This window comes from Perca flavescens, chromosome 18 (assembly GCF_004354835.1).
Source record: "Perca flavescens isolate YP-PL-M2 chromosome 18, PFLA_1.0, whole genome shotgun sequence".
Taxonomy (NCBI): Eukaryota; Metazoa; Chordata; class Actinopteri; order Perciformes; family Percidae; genus Perca; species Perca flavescens.
The window spans coordinates 27442480-27462172 of NC_041348.1; the positions used below are offsets into that span (position 1 = coordinate 27442480).

Sequence of the window (19693 nt, forward strand, 5' to 3'; positions counted from 1 at the left end):
ATTTACATGTTATGTCAATCACACAGGCACTTCCCTGTAAGAAAAATGAAGCAAATAAGAACATTTTCTTAACTAAAAAAAAAAAGGACAAAAAGTGTCATCCACATTACATGAGCTGAGTTTAGTATAATGCACATGTAGAATTAAATATATCTGAAGATGATATGCCTGCACTGTTTTTTCGTTATATTCTCACTTGCACAAATACGGCCAATTCACCCAAACGTTACACTGGAAAAAAAAAAAAAAAAAAAAAAAGAGTAAATGCTGCGGTACTCACTTTATTCTCTCCAGATGCTGCAGCTGAACTTAGTGGTCGGCCGGTGGGATCTCAGGTCGGAGCCGAGTCTGAAAAGTCCCTGTGAGCGGCGACTGGAGAGTACGGAGGGTTTTATACATCCCGCCTGCTCGTTTGACGTCAATGCAAGCACAGAGACCGGTTTGGAAACTGGACAACTATCGAGACGACAAGGCAATATAGTCCCGGGGGACAGCTGGGGATGCGGAGAGGGACAGGAAAGGTTACAGGTTTATTTCCTTTCTATGAGGCACCTCCCAGGGGGACAAAAAGGAGGATATGAGGAGGGGGGTTCTGAGGTTGAGAAAGTTTCAAGGGTGGTGGGTGACGGCTCAGTGGATGGGACTCATATGCCTTTGGTGTGGGAGACCTGGGTTCGATTCCCACTGCGATACATCAACCAGTGTGTCCCTGAGCAACACACTTAACCCCTAGTTGCTCCAGAGGCGTGCGACCTCTGACATATATAGCAATTGTAAGTCTCTTTGGATAAAATCATCAGCTAAAAGACATGTAATGATTCTTCAAGTTTGGAGATCATCAATGAAATGTTTTTGGTGATGATATGCCAAATAACTGCATTTGTGTTTTTTTTAAATTGTTTTTATGAATGTGAATTCATTGTTTGGGTGATTTGTGTTTGCAAACCCTTAAAAAGGACTAATAAGCCATTTTGACTTGAATTAAACAGAATTGAATCTCACCTTTCCCACGTGACAAATCTGGAGTCTGTGACACAAGGATATTGGTTTTACTTTCATTTTTTAAGTTTACTTAATTGTAAAGTGAAACTAGCAAATTAAGTATTAAAAGTATACTGCCTTTGAAGGCCAAAGTGATGCAACAAGTGGAAAACGCAATAAACCCAATTAAATTCACATCAATAAGTTAATTTAACACTTCATTTTTGAGCAGATGCCCTTTACGTCAAGTTAGGATCTTATCATTTCTACAGCCATCCAATTAACCCTCTGGAAACACTGCTGTGAACAAAACAATGAAAAATCCCTTGACATTTAGAGTGAATTCGTATTGGAGCTATCCATGGTGCTGAACTTACTGTAACTTGTCAGATATGTAACACACAGTGATAAGTTATATATTTATATGTTGATTACACGAGACTCTTACGTTTCTGAAGTCTTTATATTTATTTTGGCCCCCAAATAATTCCACACTATCATCCAACTATATACATCCCAGGAAGCCACATATATCAGTGAGAGATAATCCATTCTGTACATTCTCTTGCTGGCAAAATGGGATCATTTTAATAATCAGAATTCTTTTTTGTCATTTTACACAGACCTCAACTACACCAGGAGTACATTATCCTCAAGGACAAACTTGAAAAAACACACGAAAAACTGACATGATTGAAACATTTTCTTTTTCGGTTGTTTCACATGAGAGTTGAAGTTGACAGGGCTCCGTTAAAAAAAAAAAAAAAAAAAAAAAAAAAAAAGGGATGTCACGTATACTTTTGTGCACCAGTGTTTAATCCAAATTTGTTGATAGTTGTGGGGTCATTTGCTTGATCAAACCACCCTCACTGATGCTTCTTGAGAGTCATAATAAATATTAACAAAAGATCTTTTCCCCCCCAAAAACTTTAATCGTTGCATATTCAATCATGGACATTTAATGTTATGGAGAAATACTTTAGTTTTTTGGGGGCTTTAAAGGAGAATTGTAAAGGGTCATTTTCTCACCAGAAATATGAGTGCTACAACTTTAACATTTGAAACACAGATCAGCTCCACCTTGCCTCATATTCAGGTTAGAGTGCTACGAAGACTATGTACTGTATCTTCATTTAATTACCTCGGTTTAAATTAGAAAACCCAGCGAGCCTTGGCGCTGAATCAAAAATGGATTCCCAGCTCTCTGGGGAGAGGACTCGTATCGATACGAGCCCTCTCCCCAGAGAGCTGGGAATCCATTTTTGGATTTCTTCTCTATTGCTCGTATCCCCCGGGGGACACGAGCAATAGAGAAGAGGCTATTTGGCGGATATTCAATGGCTTCGTCAGACGTTTTCCGCTTGCTTTTGCCAGATATAGCCCAAGTGTGTTTGTGTGGGGGGAAAAAAAACGTGTGCAGTTAATTTGGTGGACAGCCCAGCTCAGCAGCCTCCAAACAAACCCCACCCAGCCAAAGCTAAGTGGGCCACAAAAGTTAGCGAGGTCAAAAACACCACCTCATGTCAAACTTTAATAGTTTACATGCCACGGGTGGCCTTTGTTATTAAAAATGTGCACATTTTGAGTATAAAGATTCCATGTACATTGAATAATAAAAGGAACAATTTACACTTCAGCAGCGGTCGACGATGCACCGATGGATTCAGGGGTCTGTTTTGTTGTTTAGTACAATGCTGTTTAACGGAAAATATTTCAATGACATTGACCCATTGAGGGAATAGTTTGACATTTTGGGAAATGACCTTGATGTTTTGCTGCGAGTAAGACGATACCGATACCACTGTCAGGTCCGTACGGTAAATAAAAAGCTAGATCCAGAAGCCAGTTCGCTTAGCTTAGCACAAAGACTAAACGTAAACAGCTAGCCTGGCTAAAGTTAAACAGCAACTTGTCATTTTTACACTTTGGCTTATGTACAGATCGAACAAACGTGATACAACATATTAATCAGTGAGCTTTAGAGGTGCTGGTATACAGATTTTGTTACCTTCAGACAGAGCCAGGCTAGCTGTTTCCCCCCCCCCATTTTCAGTCTTTGTGCTAAGCTAAGCAGCTGCTAGCTGTACATTAATTTACTGTACAGACACGAGAGTGGTATCCTCTCACTCTCAGCAAGAAAGTAAATAAGTGTACTTCCAAAAATGTCAAACTATTATTTTAACATCAGGTTACTTCACCCAGAAGCCTCAATAGACCAGAATGCATCGCATCCTGCAACTGATAGTAGTAGTAGTAGTAGTAGTAGCAGCACATAGGTGAGGCAGGTGAAGATAAAATATGTAAATTACAATACATTATTACAAATTTTGGAGCATTTTGAAAATCTCTGATAAAAGAGAGGAATAAGATGACAATCAACAGTATGAAGAGAATGTGAGGGGAACACTTCCTTCTTTATGAGACAGAACATGATTCTATTAACCTGTAATATAATTCTCCTTTAACACTATTATTCCATGTGATTAACAATACATTGAATGGATTAGAAAAGTTTCCTTTGCAACTATTTGGTGTTAATGTAATGTGTGTGTGTCTGTCTGTGTGTATGTGTGTCTACACTGCGGCACCACTGCCAAATCTCATTTCCATAAATAACAAACTTTCAAAAGACATTTATGCAAACGCAAGTTCGACTTTCAAGTGTGAATTTGTCATTCAGAGTAGACGAGCACTTTCTCCCGACCTTTATAAATGAGTCAGTCACAGTTTTACACATTGGAAATATCAGAAGAAGTATGTTAGACCAGAACGGCCCATGTCACACACACACACACACACACACACACACACACTACAAATGAGTGTAAAATTATCATCATCAACATCATCATCATCACAGGCCGGACTTGTGATCATTGGTCACATCTTATTGGCCTTCCAGGTCAGGTAGGAGTTCCAAGCAACAGCAACAATCTGGACAACAGCCAACCTGCAAGCAGGAGGACATTTTACGGGTTTAATTTGGATGCAACAGTGCTGAGGAGTGCTGCAGGGAGGACGCATTTTTTTGTAGGCCAACCTGGAAGTTAGCACCGTCCTGACTCCCTCGACAAAAAGAAAACACAAACCTTTATAATACTTGCACGTTTTGTTAAAAATAATCTTCACAAATGAACCACCTCTTTTTTAGGAGTTTACAAGCATAAATGCAGTCGCCAGAAGTAAAAATGTTATGCTACAGACAACCAGGGGCGGCTGTGGCTCAGTGGTAGAGCGGTTGCCTGTCAATTGGAAGGTTGGTTCGATCCCTGTAGTCCCATGTCGAAGTGTCCTTGGGCAAGACAATGAACCCCGAGGCACCTTGTGCTTTGAGTAGTCGTTAAGACTAGAAAAGCACTATATGAAAGGCCATTTACATCACGTCACAACCACTAAAGTCCCCGTAAACGATCTGTAAAAGCTTCAAAATTCCCACGCGGGCTATTTCGTGTCAACCACAGATCTTATTTCAGGCAAGAGAACTTTATTAGCTTTTAAAGACAAACATAGCGCTACTTCTTATGATTTTAACAACTAAAACATGGTGTAAGAAAAGTGCGTTGAACTACTTTCAGACAAATATGCACAAATATCTTGCGTTTTCTCAACCTTTAAAAACTGGCTTTATTACCCCCCCTAAAGCTTTGATCCAATATAAGACGTCTTCAGTGTAGGCAGATACCCAATTTAGATTGTCATTCTTTGCACAAACGTCACATATGACTGTCTGTATTTCAGTAAAGCCATAAACTCTTACCGGTGGTGTAGAGGAATGAAGTAGAAATTGGCGATCTGGACTGCGGGCCATAGCTGCAACACAAACCGATCAAACACTCAGCGGACAAATTACCATATGAAAATGTATTTCAATCAATAGGTTCATAACAGATAGCCATTTACTGTACAGACAAACTTACGTAGTAATTCGAGATCAGGGCATCTGTGTAGTCCTGTGAACAAAAAAAAGGCTTCATAATGAGTCACTTTTAAATCAGGGGCCGTAGTTACAAAACATCCTACTACTAAAAGTTGCTCTTAACTAGCTGTGTTTGGGGAAAAAAAACACTAAATAAAATAAAGAGGCTAAGAGTAATTCACGACAATTTTAGCACTAAAAGTAGATTCAATGTCAGAGAGAAGTTGGAAGCACAGGGAAAAGTCAATCTGGCCTTTTCAGTCACCTGCAACAATTACATTTATAAGCCTGATAATCATGAACTTTTAAAGGCATATTTTAATAGCAGGCGAGTTAAGAGGGATTTAACCAGGATGTAATCCATCCATCCATCTACCCACCTACCCACCCACCAGGGGTGGGATCGGGCCGAATTTTTCTGTCCGAGCCCGGCCCGCGTCCGACAGAACCGTGACAGAACCCGGCCCAAGCCCGACAGGCATCAAGAGATTTATGTCCGAGCCCGATCCGACACCGTTAAAATCTCATTTTTTCCTCATACTAATGACACATGTACGCTACGTGTGTTTGTGTGGAAAGCTTTTATTAAGCAGCTGTAAGGAAGGCACTCAGAAATGTCAACAGATGACCTTAGGCTAACGCGCTGATGTGACCGTCTGAACCGGGCCCCAACCGGGCCCCAACCCGGCCATCATTTCTAAATATCCGTCCGAACCCGGCCCGCCAGGTACCGTCGGGCTGTGGTAGGGTGTGCCAGCCTTACTACCTACCTACCCACCTACCCATCCATCGAAAAGGGTCTTAAGAGGAAATTTGTAGCTATTCTTTACAGGGGCGCTATGCAGTTTTGGCCACTATTTGCTAGCAGGTTTCTCTATAGAGCTCCCCCTACAGCTTCGGAATAGATATTTGGCAGCTCCTATGTTTACTTGTGTCTGACTACTCATTCAAATATAAGTACACCTACGTGTTGGCCTATGAGATTGCAATAGAAGCCTGTATATTACTATTAGGACTATAGAAAATGTGTCAAGGATGTATAAATTAAATAAACTTCAGCTGGAGTCCGATTTACTACGGTAACACTGTTGACCGCATCAGTGATCTCTTTCCATTCTGCATTCTTTCTACAGCCTTTAATAACAGTTTTCAGGCTGCCAAATAGTACACACGTTAGTGCAAATGAACCTGAGATATCAGGGTTTCAATCTCCACCTCTGAAAAGTGGCGCTTCTCAGCTTGATTAAGTCTCGCCACGTCGTAAATTGTAGGGGCGAGGCCTCAAAACCCAGAATATATTGGGGCGTGATATTTAAATTATGATCATTTCCAGCCGCTGCATTTATCAATGTACGACCATTCTTACGCTCGGATTGGTGTGATACGAACGTTTCAGGAATCGCACGACAAGCCTGTCGTAAGAGGATTTCTGCGCTCATATCTGCGCTGGTTTCTACTTTAGGTTGATAAATGAGGGCCGATGTGTGTACTTGATAGACACTGTACCAAAAAACTAACAGTGCTATGCTACCATTCTGCTTGAACGCTGAAAAGCTGAAGTTTTTGGTTCATCATTTCTAAGGAATGAAAATAGGTTAAAGTTGTAACAAATCCGTCTTTGTTGCACATACATTTGAAAGTAAACCATTAGTTTGGGAACATTTCAATGTCTAGTGCCTCGTAGGATAAAAGAGGCACACACTGGCTCTGATTTTAGACTGAAAGAAGTTTTTAAGAACATTTTTGGTCTGATGTTGCTGACAGTCTGTAAAGAAACTTTATAAACCTCCTACTCAGGTATTTGGTTCATCCCTCCCAACATTTTCCATCGCTGAAAAGTTGAAACTGCCAGTGTGGGGGGGGAGTGAGAAATGGTGATGGGTTGAAACTCCAGTTGGTGGGGAGTTTCATTCCAAAACAATGCAGGATGGAAGTTTTACAGCCAAAAATATCAGCAGATTGCCAAGTAATTGTTGAGTAACTGGAAATGATCAACATCTTCATCAACCCCCTGTAGATACAGTACATATTCTAGACATTTCGTAGTATGGAAAATCTTTCCTTTTTTATGATGACCATTCATGCCGGAGATACATTAGTGCATTTAAAATAAGAATACTAAATAAAAAAAGTTATTTAGATAAACCGGTCAGTAAAGATGCAAAATGATTTTGAAGTGTCTGAAATCTCAATTTACTGCTGACTGTAGAGTAGACAATAGGGGAAGGTGAATGAGTGACCAAGGGAGAGATTTCAGATACAGCTTCTGTCTCGGTCTATGGTTCTGAAACATAAAAACCTTGTGTATTTAAACCTTTTAAAAGCTGCAGTATTAACTAACAGACACACACACACACACACACACACACACACACACACACACACACACACACACACACACACACACACACACAAATTCACTATGTCATCTACTTAAAAGGTCAGCTCGACATATAAAACAACGAGCCAATGTTCCAGGTACATTCTTTTTTCCTAGTTGAATATTTCCCCTTGTAGGCTAAAACGGATATGTAATTATGGCTAAACAAGTTGCTATGCCACCTGAGGTGACATTAACTCTGTGTCAGAAACACGTCAAAACCTTTCCTCCCACAATATGGAGAAGATGGAACCTTTCTCAGCTCTTCCAGGGGTTTCTAAGATGCCTGTATACTGTTTAACATACAAGACGTTAATGCACGTCTGTGGCTTATATGGACAGGGTATGATACAAGGCGAGGCATGACTCATCACTCAATCATCAGATCACACCTTTAATTTGTCTTTACTTTGGTTTTTGACCAAAGTCCTGCAAAACAATAACATTACCGACAGCTTTAGCTGTGCGTGTTTAGTACGGTTTGTAGTTTAGTCTCGCATTGCCAGACCTTACTCCACAGTGCTGCAAAGGAGGGTCTGGCTGGTCCACACAGCATTCAGGGATGGGAGGAAAACGTGCTCTGGTTATTGGCATTTCTTTAATCCAATCACAAGAAGGCCGTCTCAAAGCTTATTATTCCTGCCCCTTGGGATCTTTGAGGCGCTATAAGCGAGGATCCACGAGAGCAGCCGTGCAGCCGACAGCCGTTGCTATCTCCGCCCATACAGCAGACATATCCACGTTAAACTTCAGAGGAAAGGACATCGCATCCCTCTAAAAAAACACATTTTCTCATTTCCTCTCTCCTCCCACGCTTCCTTGGTGGGACAAACTAAGATGCGAGGAAGGGAAGCAAGTGAAGGAAACGTGGATGCAATTGAAGGACCTGGGATGTACCCATGGTGAACACAAAAGTACATGCTGAACATCAGCATGTTAGCATTGCCAATGTTAGAATGCTGGTGTTAGTATTAAGGTGCCTAAATCTTATTTTATATTTTAAAATACATCCCTGGTGCCAAAGTACAGTTTCACATAGCCACCAGCATAGCTGTACACTTGGTTTTTGTTCCTTATCTGATTTTTGATGCGGGTTTTGTATACCTGTAAATAAAACTGACATGACTGTTATTCATACTGAATACTATGAGCTAGTAGTATAGAACTGGGACAAAAAAAAAATGTATCCGTCTACACCAGACAATCAAACTAATTTTGTATGCACAACGACGGAAGCTGCAGGTAAGTAAGACGAGGCAAAGTCGCAAGTTTGGTGAGTGGCTCCATTAATTTTCATCTCACGTTTCGCCAGGCGGCCTTGTTGTAATGAGCACATTTGTCATTTATTTTCTGTCCTTTCTGACATTTACCAGGTTGGCCTTTCAGGTCCACGCGCCTCCTTTTGTAAATAATTGATGGTGACCAGCGGCTTGCTGGGTAAGCAAGGCGGTGACGGACGTTTGAGCAGCTGGCACAAAATGACAGTTAGCTCTGACCTGGCACACACACACACACACACACACACACACACACACACACACACACACACACACACACACACACACACACACACACACACACACACACACACACACACACACACACACACACACACACACACACACACACACACACACACACACGAGTCACTCCAGCTATTTCCAAAGTCCCTCCCTGCCCACCCCGCATCTCTCGTCTCTTCCTCCCTCACAGGAAATAGAATCTAATAATAATGATGAGAGGTGAGTGTTGGAGGTCAGGTACTGTACCTACAATAAAAACCAAACTTGCTCTCTGTGGACTCTCATTTACCTGGCATCTGTTTATACAGAAAGAATACTGATCTCTAGCCAGTCTGTGTCAAGTCTAAGTATAAATATAGAATATAAATCAATAGGGGTGTCACGATTCTCCAAATCCACGATTCGATTAGAAAATTTTCTTTTCAGCAGTGACGGCAATGCCACAATGAGAGCCACCAGATGGCAGAACGGTACTTTACAACAACAGTTGGAGTTTCTCAACATTAATGAAGTGCAACTGAATGCACCATTTGTTTAACAAGGGTCACGTGAACGTGAATTACCATCGGAGCCCACATGATTTACCTTTGTTGTTTGTTACTCACTCACAAAGAAGGCAACACGTTGCCACACGATGACTTCAGGGAAGCATGAGGGTTTTCAAGTTCGGTTTCTCCGTTATCTCGGACTCCGGCAGTGGCCTTGGCGTCTGGAAGAGAGCAGCTGCAGGCTACCGGTAAGCTAAGGTTAAGCTACGCTGCGTCTGTTTTTTTCTTTTCTTCGGATGCGTGCAAGTAGGTGGGGGTGGAGAGAGAAAAAATACTGGGAGAATCGCCCTGCTTTTGAGCCTGCTTTTAAATTTCGACAGTCAAAATTGAAAGCTCATTTTGATCAATTTATAAGATTTAAAATTGAAATCATGACACCCCTACAAATCAAGTCAAATCAGAACAGTCCAGTACCAACTTAAGAGGGAATAGTTCAGATCCATTGAAGTGGGTTTGTATGAGCTACTTCTCCATAGTCAGTGTGTTAGCTACAGTAGATGGAGGTCGGCACGCACCCAGTTAGGAGAAGCTAAGCAATGTACAGCTGTGGACGGGAGCAGCAACTAAACACAACAAAAAAAGCCACTTAAAACAGATTTTTTTTCCGGCAAACACCTATTGCATCTGAATAGGAGTGTCCAGTCCACCTAATTGCTGCGGAAACTCACACACAACCTTCTGGCTGTGAGACAGAGGGAGAAAACGCTGCCGGTGAGACACCACGATGTGAAATAAAGCCAACTCACCCTCTTGAGCTTAGTGACGTTCTCCTCCACCGTCAGTCCGTTCAGAGCACCGGAGATACCAAGAAAGGATCCCAGGAAACACGGAGCGAAAAACAACTACGACACAGAAATACAAAACAAAGTAAACTTCAGAAAATAAAGTGAAACCCTAATTAAAAAAAATCACCTCAGCGGTAGTTAAATACTTGTTAACTGGGATTAAGATCTGTTAATCGGCGAGTCACATTAAATGGGAATGAGAGAATTACAATGTTCTAATTACAGTACATATATAACTCAGACTCAGCGTTTAAATGAGTAATTTGAACACTTTGGATTTAAGAAAAAGGGGATGATACATTTTCACTGTATGCGGTTTATAGTAAATGTAAGACCATCTAAAAGCGCAGCAGATTTGTGAAGATATCAAAAACACTTGGGCTGAGCTTGGTTGCGATTTGTTTTGTTTGGCATATAAGGTTATTGATGTTTGAGTCTTATAGCTTTTTTTTGTTTGGATGGGGAATTGATTTGGGGGGGGAGGGCTTTGTAAAAAACGGAACGTTAATTATTTGTAATATTCTGAAAGTCCGCTAACTTTGGGTCTAATTTGTGATATTTCTCTTCTGAATGAAGGAAAATAACACTATTCATAAGTACAGCTACACTTGTCTACATTGAGTAAGAAAAAAAATCAAAAAGCATGTATAAAAGCTTTGCTTCTGTGGTGATGCAGAGGAATTATCTGGAATAACTGGCTCAATACAATCATGTGTTTAGAAAAATGTCTGGTAAGAGAAAATCTAGGGCTCGTGGACTGAGCAATAAATGTGTAATTTGAATACGACTTTTGTTGTGATCTTAAACCAAATGCAACAAGAAATGTATTTTGTGTATCAGATCAAAAGAAAGAAACATGGCCCTTTGCTGCATGTCATGCCCCCTCCCCCACCCCCCTTTCCTGTCCTCAGCTGTCCTATCAAATAAAGGCCCAAAAAAAATAATCATCTTTTTGTGCGTGTCGGCATCCTCAGTATACAGAGGCTATAACAGAGGCTAGAGAAAAGATTTGATGCATGAACTGAAGCAGAATGGATATTTACTTAACAATGGGTTTTCAGCATTTTACTGAATGAATTCTACACACCAAAGATGCTCAAAGAAAACTTAAAAATCACTTCAAGAGACTCTTGAGTTGCTTACATCGGTGCTACAGTGACATGAAACTGCTCCTTAAATAGGAAACTTGACTTCCATCAGTTATTCAGGCCTGGCGCAGATACAGTAGACCACGTTAAATCATTCAATGACACACGTCAGCCGTTACCGAGGCAGTGCACAGTGTAACCACATTGAACTATTCGAGCGGAGGAGTGGACCCTTTGCGTCGGTAAATATTTCAGTAGAGCCGAGACGTTGAAAGCTCTCAAGTCTTGTTCTGTGGTGGTTTTAGTTTAACCTGCATTCGTTCTGATTGAATCGAACACCGGAGAGCAGAGTCAAAACTGTACAGCTGCCCGCTTTGACAGAATCTGACAGAGTTTCCTTCCGGTCGGCACGATTAAGAGCCATCGGTCAGCCTGACGTGAGGAAAATGTATCTCTGTGGTCGGGACTTATCCGCCCAATTAATGAGCTGAGCCTGAGTGGAAGACACACAGTGGTACGGGGTGTATCATTGAGCTTGTTTCCACTTTGTTTCCTTGTTTGCCTTCCCTTTAACCAACAACAAAAAAGCAGTAGTTTTCATAGAAGGACATTTTAAACATTAGTATGCACAAACAACTTTAAAGCAAATGTGTATTTCAGTATATGGTTTCAAACTGTGGAATTCCTTAGATAATGATTTCAAGGTCAATATCAATATCTTTGTTTAAGAAAATGTATAAGGAAGAAAATTAGACAATATTAGGTTGCCAGATAATTCTCTCTCTGGTTAGTAAAATAAGACTTGTCTTCATCCAGCTCCTTTCCGATTATGGATATATATAATTTAATAAAGAAAAATAATTAATGGTTGGAATATAAAATTGTATTTCCATGAGTGGAATAGAAACAATGAAGTAGTAGAAGAACAGAGGAATGCTTTTTTTCCCCCTCACCTGGTCAACCAGCATTTTCTTCATGGCAGCACTTTTAGTTCCTCCAACCACCAGCCGGTCCAAAACTTTGTACCAACTGCCGACTACTGGACCCTTTGTTGTAAAACAAACAAACCAATATTTATTGGGCTTATTCTCTTATAAATATGAGTTTTGTTATATATTGTTGTTTGAGAAAGACTCCAGTTAACCACACATCACACTGAAGAAACCTCAGTGGCCTTCTGTCCATCGCAGAGGAGTTGAATTGAAGCCACTGAACATCATATATTAATAATGTCAGGAAGAAAGATACACGATGTAGGAGTTGTGAGACAGTTGTGCCTTTTCCAGATGAATGAGCAAACATGTCTTGGTGTAACGTGACTCCTTCTCTCTATATTTTACAACGGCGAGGCAGCTGATTGGCGGAACATAAGACGATTATGGATATATAAATAAACTTTGCTTACGTCGCGGTGATGTCAAAGTGAATTGTGCAACTGTCAAAGGACTTGAAATAAGTGAATCATCACAAAAAGTGCCACATTCAGACTTTTTTTTTTAAGAATGAAACGAGAGTAAAGAGGACGCTATTTACCACAAAGAAGAAACCAATGCTCATCATCTTGGCCGTGCGCTGCACGTTGTGATGAGCCAATCCTCTTCTCTCAAACACCTGCTGGGAGATGACATCGCCGACACCCACCAGAGACCCTGGAGGACAAACGGGAGACATTCAGATTCAGACAGGTACTGAGCATGGTGGCGATTACAGGTGACATTATTCCTGTGAATGATGTTGTTTACACTTTCAATATAAGCTAAGATTAAAAGTAGGGCTACACGATATGAGGCAAATATGCGATAAAGTTGTTGAATTGAGCGATACCGATGCTACTTGCGATAAATAAACAGATATTAAAGTGTACTCAGTTCTGCATTTCTGCTGCTTTCAGAATTCTTCCAAAACACAATAAAAGTGCTTGTTGAATTTAAAACAAATGAAAGGAAATTATTTCCAACATTCTTTTATTGAACAATTTGAACATACATTGAATATAAAAAGGCACCACTAAAAAAAGTGAAAGATATCAGCAGAAAACTGCAGTACTGTCACAGTTACATTATAAAGTACAGTTTTCTACTGATATTTTCTTTCAACTAATAAATAAAAAAAAATCTCTTGAGTGTCTTTCGCGATATGTCGCAGCCTTTTACAATGTGTATATTGCGCCAGTTGATACAATGGCGATAAAAAAAAAGTGATATATTGTCCATCCATCCATCTTCGTCCGCTTATCCGGTGTCGGGTCGCGGGGGGAGCAGCTCCAGCAGGGGACCCCAAACTTCCCTTTCCCGAGCCACATTAACCAGCTCCGACTGGGGGATCCCGAGGCGTTCCCAGGCCAGGTTGGAGATATAATCCCTCCACCTAGTCCTGGGTCATCCCCGAGGCCTCCTCCCAGCTGGACGGGCCTGGAACACCTCCCTAGGGAGGCGCCCAGGGGGCATCCTTACCAGATGCCCGAACCACCTCAACTGGCTCCTTTCGACGCAAAAGGAGCAGCGGCTCTACTCCGAGCTCCTCACGGATGACTGAGCTTCTCACCCTATCTCTAAGGGAGACGCCAGCCACCCTCCTGAGGAAACCCATTTCGGCCGCTTGCACCCTGGATCTCGTTCTTTCGGTCATGACCCAGCCTTCATGACCATAGGTGAGGGTAGGAACGAAAACTGACCGGTAGATCGAGAGCTTTGCCTTCTGGCTCAGCTCTCTTTTCGTCACAACGGTGCGATAGATTGTGCAGCCCTAATTAAAAAGCACTGTGTGCAGAATGTTCGAGTGCTCACAGGAGGCCTTTTCCACAGCAGACATTTGGCTCGTCAAACAGTTCACGGACTGGTGTAATTGATAACGTGAGGCGGTTCCAGGGTGCTGGTATGGTGCATGCGGTCACACTGACCATGGAAAAAGGTCTATTCCAATGGCATATTGTGTAAAAACTTTGCTTCGTTTCAGTAATTGTACATTTAAATGATCTCTAGTCTCGCTTTGCAAGACCAGGGTCTGGCTAGTCCACACAGCATTCCGGGATGGGAGAAAAACGTGCTCTGGTTTATTGACATTTCTTTAAACCAATCACAATCGTCTTGGGCAGCGCTAAGCTCCGGACAGAGCCCCGTTGCCTCTGCAAAATAGCCTCGGGAAGGAACTTGTTTTGGTGGAAGGTGTGTACGTTCAAAAGTTGTTTTAGTCTGGATTTACCCTGCAGAGATCTGAGGAGCAGTTAACCACTACAAATAATACTTTTAACATTACATTGTAGATCCATTGTCAATGTAAATAAAATGATTAGTAGAACTTGAAATTCAACTGAAGCTAATGTACTTGCACTTACTACTTGTAGTAAGTGTAGTTACTACTGTCTGGAGATTGTACTTTCAAGGTTGAAAGCACTTAATTGGAAGTCGCTTTGGAGAAAAGCGTCAGCTAAATGTAATGTAATAATAAAAGAAATCTCCTTTCCTATTATTCGTGACTAATAAAAAGGCAAAACAATTTTGCTGCTGGTGGAAAATGTTGCTCTAAATCTCACATCCACACTTAAAATTGACAGCAGTGTAATATAGATCCATCTGAACAGGTGCTAACCTTTCCTAAAAATGTCACGAGCGAACTAACAAAAGCATGCACGCACCACTTTTCGGATGGAAAATGTCAATTGAACGTGACACTTGGAGAGCAATAAATACTTTGTCACTTTGAGTCAGACACCTTGTAAAGCACAGAGAGCTCCAGTCGGTCAGTCAGCATCGTCAACACGTCACTTTATGATGATATGAAAAGAACCATTTCTATCTAAACCCCTCACAAACAGACACAATTGAACAGCTAATGTCTTATTAAAGTGCTCATATTATGCTCATTTTCAGGTTCATAATTGTATTTTGAGGTTGTACCAGAATAGGTTTACATGGTTTAATTTTCTGCTGCAGCTCTTTTCACCCTGTGTGTTGAACTCTCCGTTTTAGCTACAGAGTGAGACATCTCATTTCTGTTCCATCTTTGTTGGGAGCCGCACATGCACAGTAGCTAGGTAAGGACTACTAGCTAGCTGTACTCTGCTACAACACTATAGAACTACTTCCATGTCCCTGTTCTGCAGGTATTAAACGTAAAGTTGGAAGTGCGCCCTCGTTTAGAAGAAGTCTCCCGGCTAATCATGCCTTGGACTGACCGAAGCTGGAGAAACAGCTAGTCAATGTGGTATTAGCTAAAGTGGTTAGCACACACCAAACGTTTCGGCCGATTCTGACCAGCTCACCCAGAGACTGAACGCAGGACACATTCAGAAACCTGTATCTCACTCAAAACAGAATGGATGGATTTCTTTCCAAATTTGTCTGCGTGTGGAAGCACCAGAGACACAAAATATCACCCCAAATCCCAGAAAAAGTGTTTTTTTTTTCAGAATATTGGCACTTTAAAGATGCATTATACAAAGCTCTTATGTGGACAAAATGTTATGTTTTTTTATATATATATATATATATATATATATATATATATATATATATATATATATATATATATATATATATATATATTCTAACATCCAACTTAACACCTCAAATCACATACAGTATGCATCAAAGAACAGTAACCGCTGTTTTAAAAGGGAAAGTCCAACTCAAGACCAAGCCAAACCTGCCCAATCGTCATATAAGTAGCCCGATTTTTTTTTTACATTTCGGATATAAATATACAGTAAATGCACGTTGACAATAATGAAAGATTTTCTCCAAAAAGTCTATTCGACAACTTTACATTCACAGTCTTTGATAACACACAACAGGTTTACATGACAGACATACAAAAAATCATGTTGTCCTCCCCCCCCAGTCCCGAATTATACCCATTCTCACCTGGTCACCCTAGTTACATTTCCCCACTGATAGAACTAGTAAGTCTCTTTTACATCTTTACAACTCCTGGTTGATAATGAGCATCAGCCAACTGGTGAGCAGTGCCTCCATCTAGTGGAGGTTAAACTGTACTACACTGGAATACTAAAATACATTTCTTTAAAAACACATGAACATTGAACAATTGCTCAAATATTTTGGACATGGGGAGAGTTATAATTTGCAGGAATAGCATGTTCAGATGTAGTCAGATTCAAAGAACCTGAAAATGTTGCCCCTACCTGTCACCGACATGCAGAAGGAAGTATCTTCAGAAATCTCTGTGCGTTTTTGGACAAAAGGTTAAAGAGGTCAAGGGTTTCCCACAGGAAACTGCCTGAACTGTCGGTAAAAGTAGTTGCAGTTTCTACTAGTGCAAGGTGTTATTTGTTTTTATTCTTAACGGATTAATCATTTACTCTTTAAGTGTGACAACTTAAAGTTACGGTGTAGGATTGTTATGCGATTATAGCGCCATCTCAAATTATTCTGACTGCACGCAGGTTTCGTTGTGTTTGGTATAGAACCCATTCTAACTTTATTTAATAATAGGCATCTTGTTATTGCTTATTTTGACCGACCAACAGCCTAAAGATCCAAATACATTCACTTTACAAGGAGGAGAAAAGCTAGGAAGTCCTGACATTAGATTTTTGTATTTTCAAAATATTAAATAGTTTGATTTTTACCAGCCACATTACATACTACTTATTTATTTGTTGCATGCTTAGTGTGGCTCAGCTTCAAAGCCGACAGGGGTAAGGAAGATACCAAAAGCACAAATCGTGGTCACTCGGTCCAAAGACCTCCCTTTGTTGATTCTGAGGTGCCCTCTAATCTGGAGCAAAGGTCATGAGATGGGACCAGGAGTTAAATGTTAAACCTCCTGTTTTAGTCATCACTAACACTTAATCAATTTTAAATCAAAATATGAATTCAACGGCAAGAAATAACATTTCTGCACTTATTGCCTAATTAATTAAAAACTTGATTAGGACATTTTTTGGACCTGCAGTTGTTGTTAGTGTGTAAAAAAAAAAAAAAAAACAGCAGTTTACCAGCAGTCACTAACTGCACTGTCCAGGGGCGTTTGGTCATCAACACTTGGTAGGATCTCCACAGGCTTGCCATTCTCACTCCTGGGAAGAAGAAAAAAAGGAATAATCACAAAAAGGGACACTGCAAAACGTGATTTTGTACTGACCCGCCCTGCCCACCGGCAGGTAGGCAACGTGACTCAAATCAAGCAACCCTGCTAATAAGCGACGTTATGTCAATTACAGCTTGTATTATTAGCAAGCTAAGTAACCCAGTTCTTTCAGGCCGAGTTGGAGGTAGAAACTTAACATTTACTTAGATAATAACTTTCTGTACAGAGAAAGACCCGTTTACCATTTTCGCATGTTGTCGCACCAGTCTGTCTAAACTTTTAGTCAATATTTGAACATTTTAGCCATATAAACTGCTTGAAATAATAATAAAAAGTGGTTATTTTTAAACTGGGTCCTTCTCTGCGACTTCTGTCAAAGCCGAGTTGAAGAGCGGCTTCAGCTAATTTAGATACAAGTATAAACCAGGTGGTGACAGATACGTAGATTCCCAAACGACTAAGGTAACTTTAAATTACAAAATTTCGGAATGCGGTTCGGTGAAACGTTTGGTCTCATGTGGCTAAGCTAACTGTTCAAGTAAATCTTGGCAGCAAGTTTACGGTTGCGTCTTAATTACGTTAACGGCGTTAAACCAGGTTGTTTATAACCAACTAGCTTGAGGTCTGTAACAACTTGTGAATAAAACTAACTTCTAACTATATTAGCTAGTTTATTTAACTGCTCTGAAATACGACTGTATGTTAAGGCAAACGAGCTGCTACGTACTCACAAACGATCAGCGAATGTATCGCAACATTGACGTATATTAATACTCACTATATTCCAGTAACGTTAATACTTATTACATGCGTAGCTACATGCCGGTTAATGAGCCCGGCTCAGGTTCTAAACTGTCTCTGGCTCCACTGAGTGACTGCTGGTGATGCCTTCACGCCTCCGCATCAGCTCCGAATTTTTACTTCTACAGTTAAAAGTTTTACGTTTAATCCAGGCACATTCACTTCGTTGTAAATTATAACAGGAATTACTCAAGCAAAAACAAAGTAAAGGCTTGGGAGGATCTTAACCAATTTGTGTTGAACCAAATATAAACCAGATGATGCTGCAATGTCAACATTTCAATCAAAAACTTTTTATCCAAGAATCTAATTAATTAAAGATGTTTCATCAAAAGGTTACCGATTGGTCAGGTAATGTCAATATCTTTGATTTACTTAAAAACATAATTATTGACAAGTGCAAGCTAAACAGAGCAAAAATAAAAGTGCACTTACCTTGCCCTTTTTGCTCCTTTCTTATTCCTAAATGGATAGCTCACAAATTAACAAGTATTTCCTACAGCCCCGGAAAGCAGCATTAGGACTGCCGTGTGTGTCACTTCCGCTGTAAACAAGCACTATTGGCAGTTTGCTGCCATCTTGCGGGAAACCCCAGTACAAAACTAAATCACAGCATCCAATCTACATTAACAAGTGAAGTCAATATTTTTATTATGTAAGAGTGAAGTGGAACTTACAAAACCAGCAAATTATTCTCACCAAGGACATATTCACCTGCCTAAAGCAAAAGGTGTAATTAATAACAATGACAATGGCTGCATTCCATTTAGGTGTACAGCTTAGACCACTGGTTCTCAAACTTTTTTCAATAATGTACCCCTTTTGAATTGTTTCTTTAAGCAAAGTACGCACCGACCAGCACTAATCATTTTCGGTAGAAAAAAAAAACAAGTGTATATAAAGAGGAACAGTACAGCGATAGATTTACTAAACAGCCTTGTAATTAAAAAAAAAAAACATTTAAATGCTAATGAGAAAAAGAGACAAAAACTGTAAAAAAGACAAAAACTTGGAAAAAGATGGTAGAAAGAAGGAAGGAAGGCAAGAATAGGTCAAAATAATATCAAAAACTTCAAAAACAGTGACTTAAGAAGAAAAAAGTGAGAAACTTGTAAAAAAGACAGTATAGGAAGGAAGGCAAGATTAGGTCCAAAGGTGGTCACATTTTTGGTAAAAAAAATAAATAAAAAATAAATTCTACATAAAGAGGAACAATGTTCTGGACAACAGCCTTGTAACTATTAAACATTTTGTTAAATATCTCATGTACCCCCTGCAGTTCTCCAAAGTACCCCTAAGGGGTACACGTACCCCCATTTGAGAAACACTGGCTTAGAGCACCTAAATACAAGTGAACCACTATTAGGGTTGTTAGTTACATCTTTTATTTTACTGCTATGGCAAATGTCTGGTGTGAAAAAGGTTCATCAGTCTGCACATTGCATTTTTTCTTTTATTTTTTTTAGCAAAACAGTTTCATGTAAATCACGTAATTAAGTAACCAGCTTCCACATAAAAAGGATTAAATTGTTGCGTCATACATTACAGATCAGAGTGACAGTAGATGAAGTTACAGTTCAATTACAGATGAATTAATGCTCAAGTGTTACTGTAGACTTT

General features: G+C 40.2%; 1 protein-coding gene across 6 annotated transcripts; it reads right to left on the reverse strand.

Annotated features, from left to right (window-relative positions):
• Nucleotides 1-3376: 3376 nt before the first annotated feature.
• Nucleotides 3377-18611, reverse strand: mpv17 (mitochondrial inner membrane protein MPV17). Of its 6 annotated transcripts, none has more exons than XM_028605462.1 (8): nucleotides 18509-18611; nucleotides 17181-17261; nucleotides 12755-12870; nucleotides 12175-12267; nucleotides 10095-10190; nucleotides 4899-4931; nucleotides 4739-4791; nucleotides 3377-3931 (listed from the first exon to the last, which is right to left on the reverse strand). In XM_028605462.1, exons 2-8 carry the CDS (start codon nucleotides 17251-17253, stop codon nucleotides 3862-3864), a joined length of 534 nt encoding a protein of 177 aa, XP_028461263.1. In that variant the 5' UTR covers nucleotides 17254-17261; nucleotides 18509-18611; the 3' UTR covers nucleotides 3377-3861. The 6 variants fall into 6 exon arrangements, with proteins under 6 accessions (XP_028461263.1, XP_028461264.1, XP_028461262.1 ...); XM_028605463.1 differs by lacking the exon at nucleotides 18509-18611 and adding an exon at nucleotides 18414-18492; XM_028605461.1 differs by lacking the exon at nucleotides 18509-18611 and adding an exon at nucleotides 18051-18194.
• Between the last annotated feature and the right edge of the window lie 1082 nt (nucleotides 18612-19693).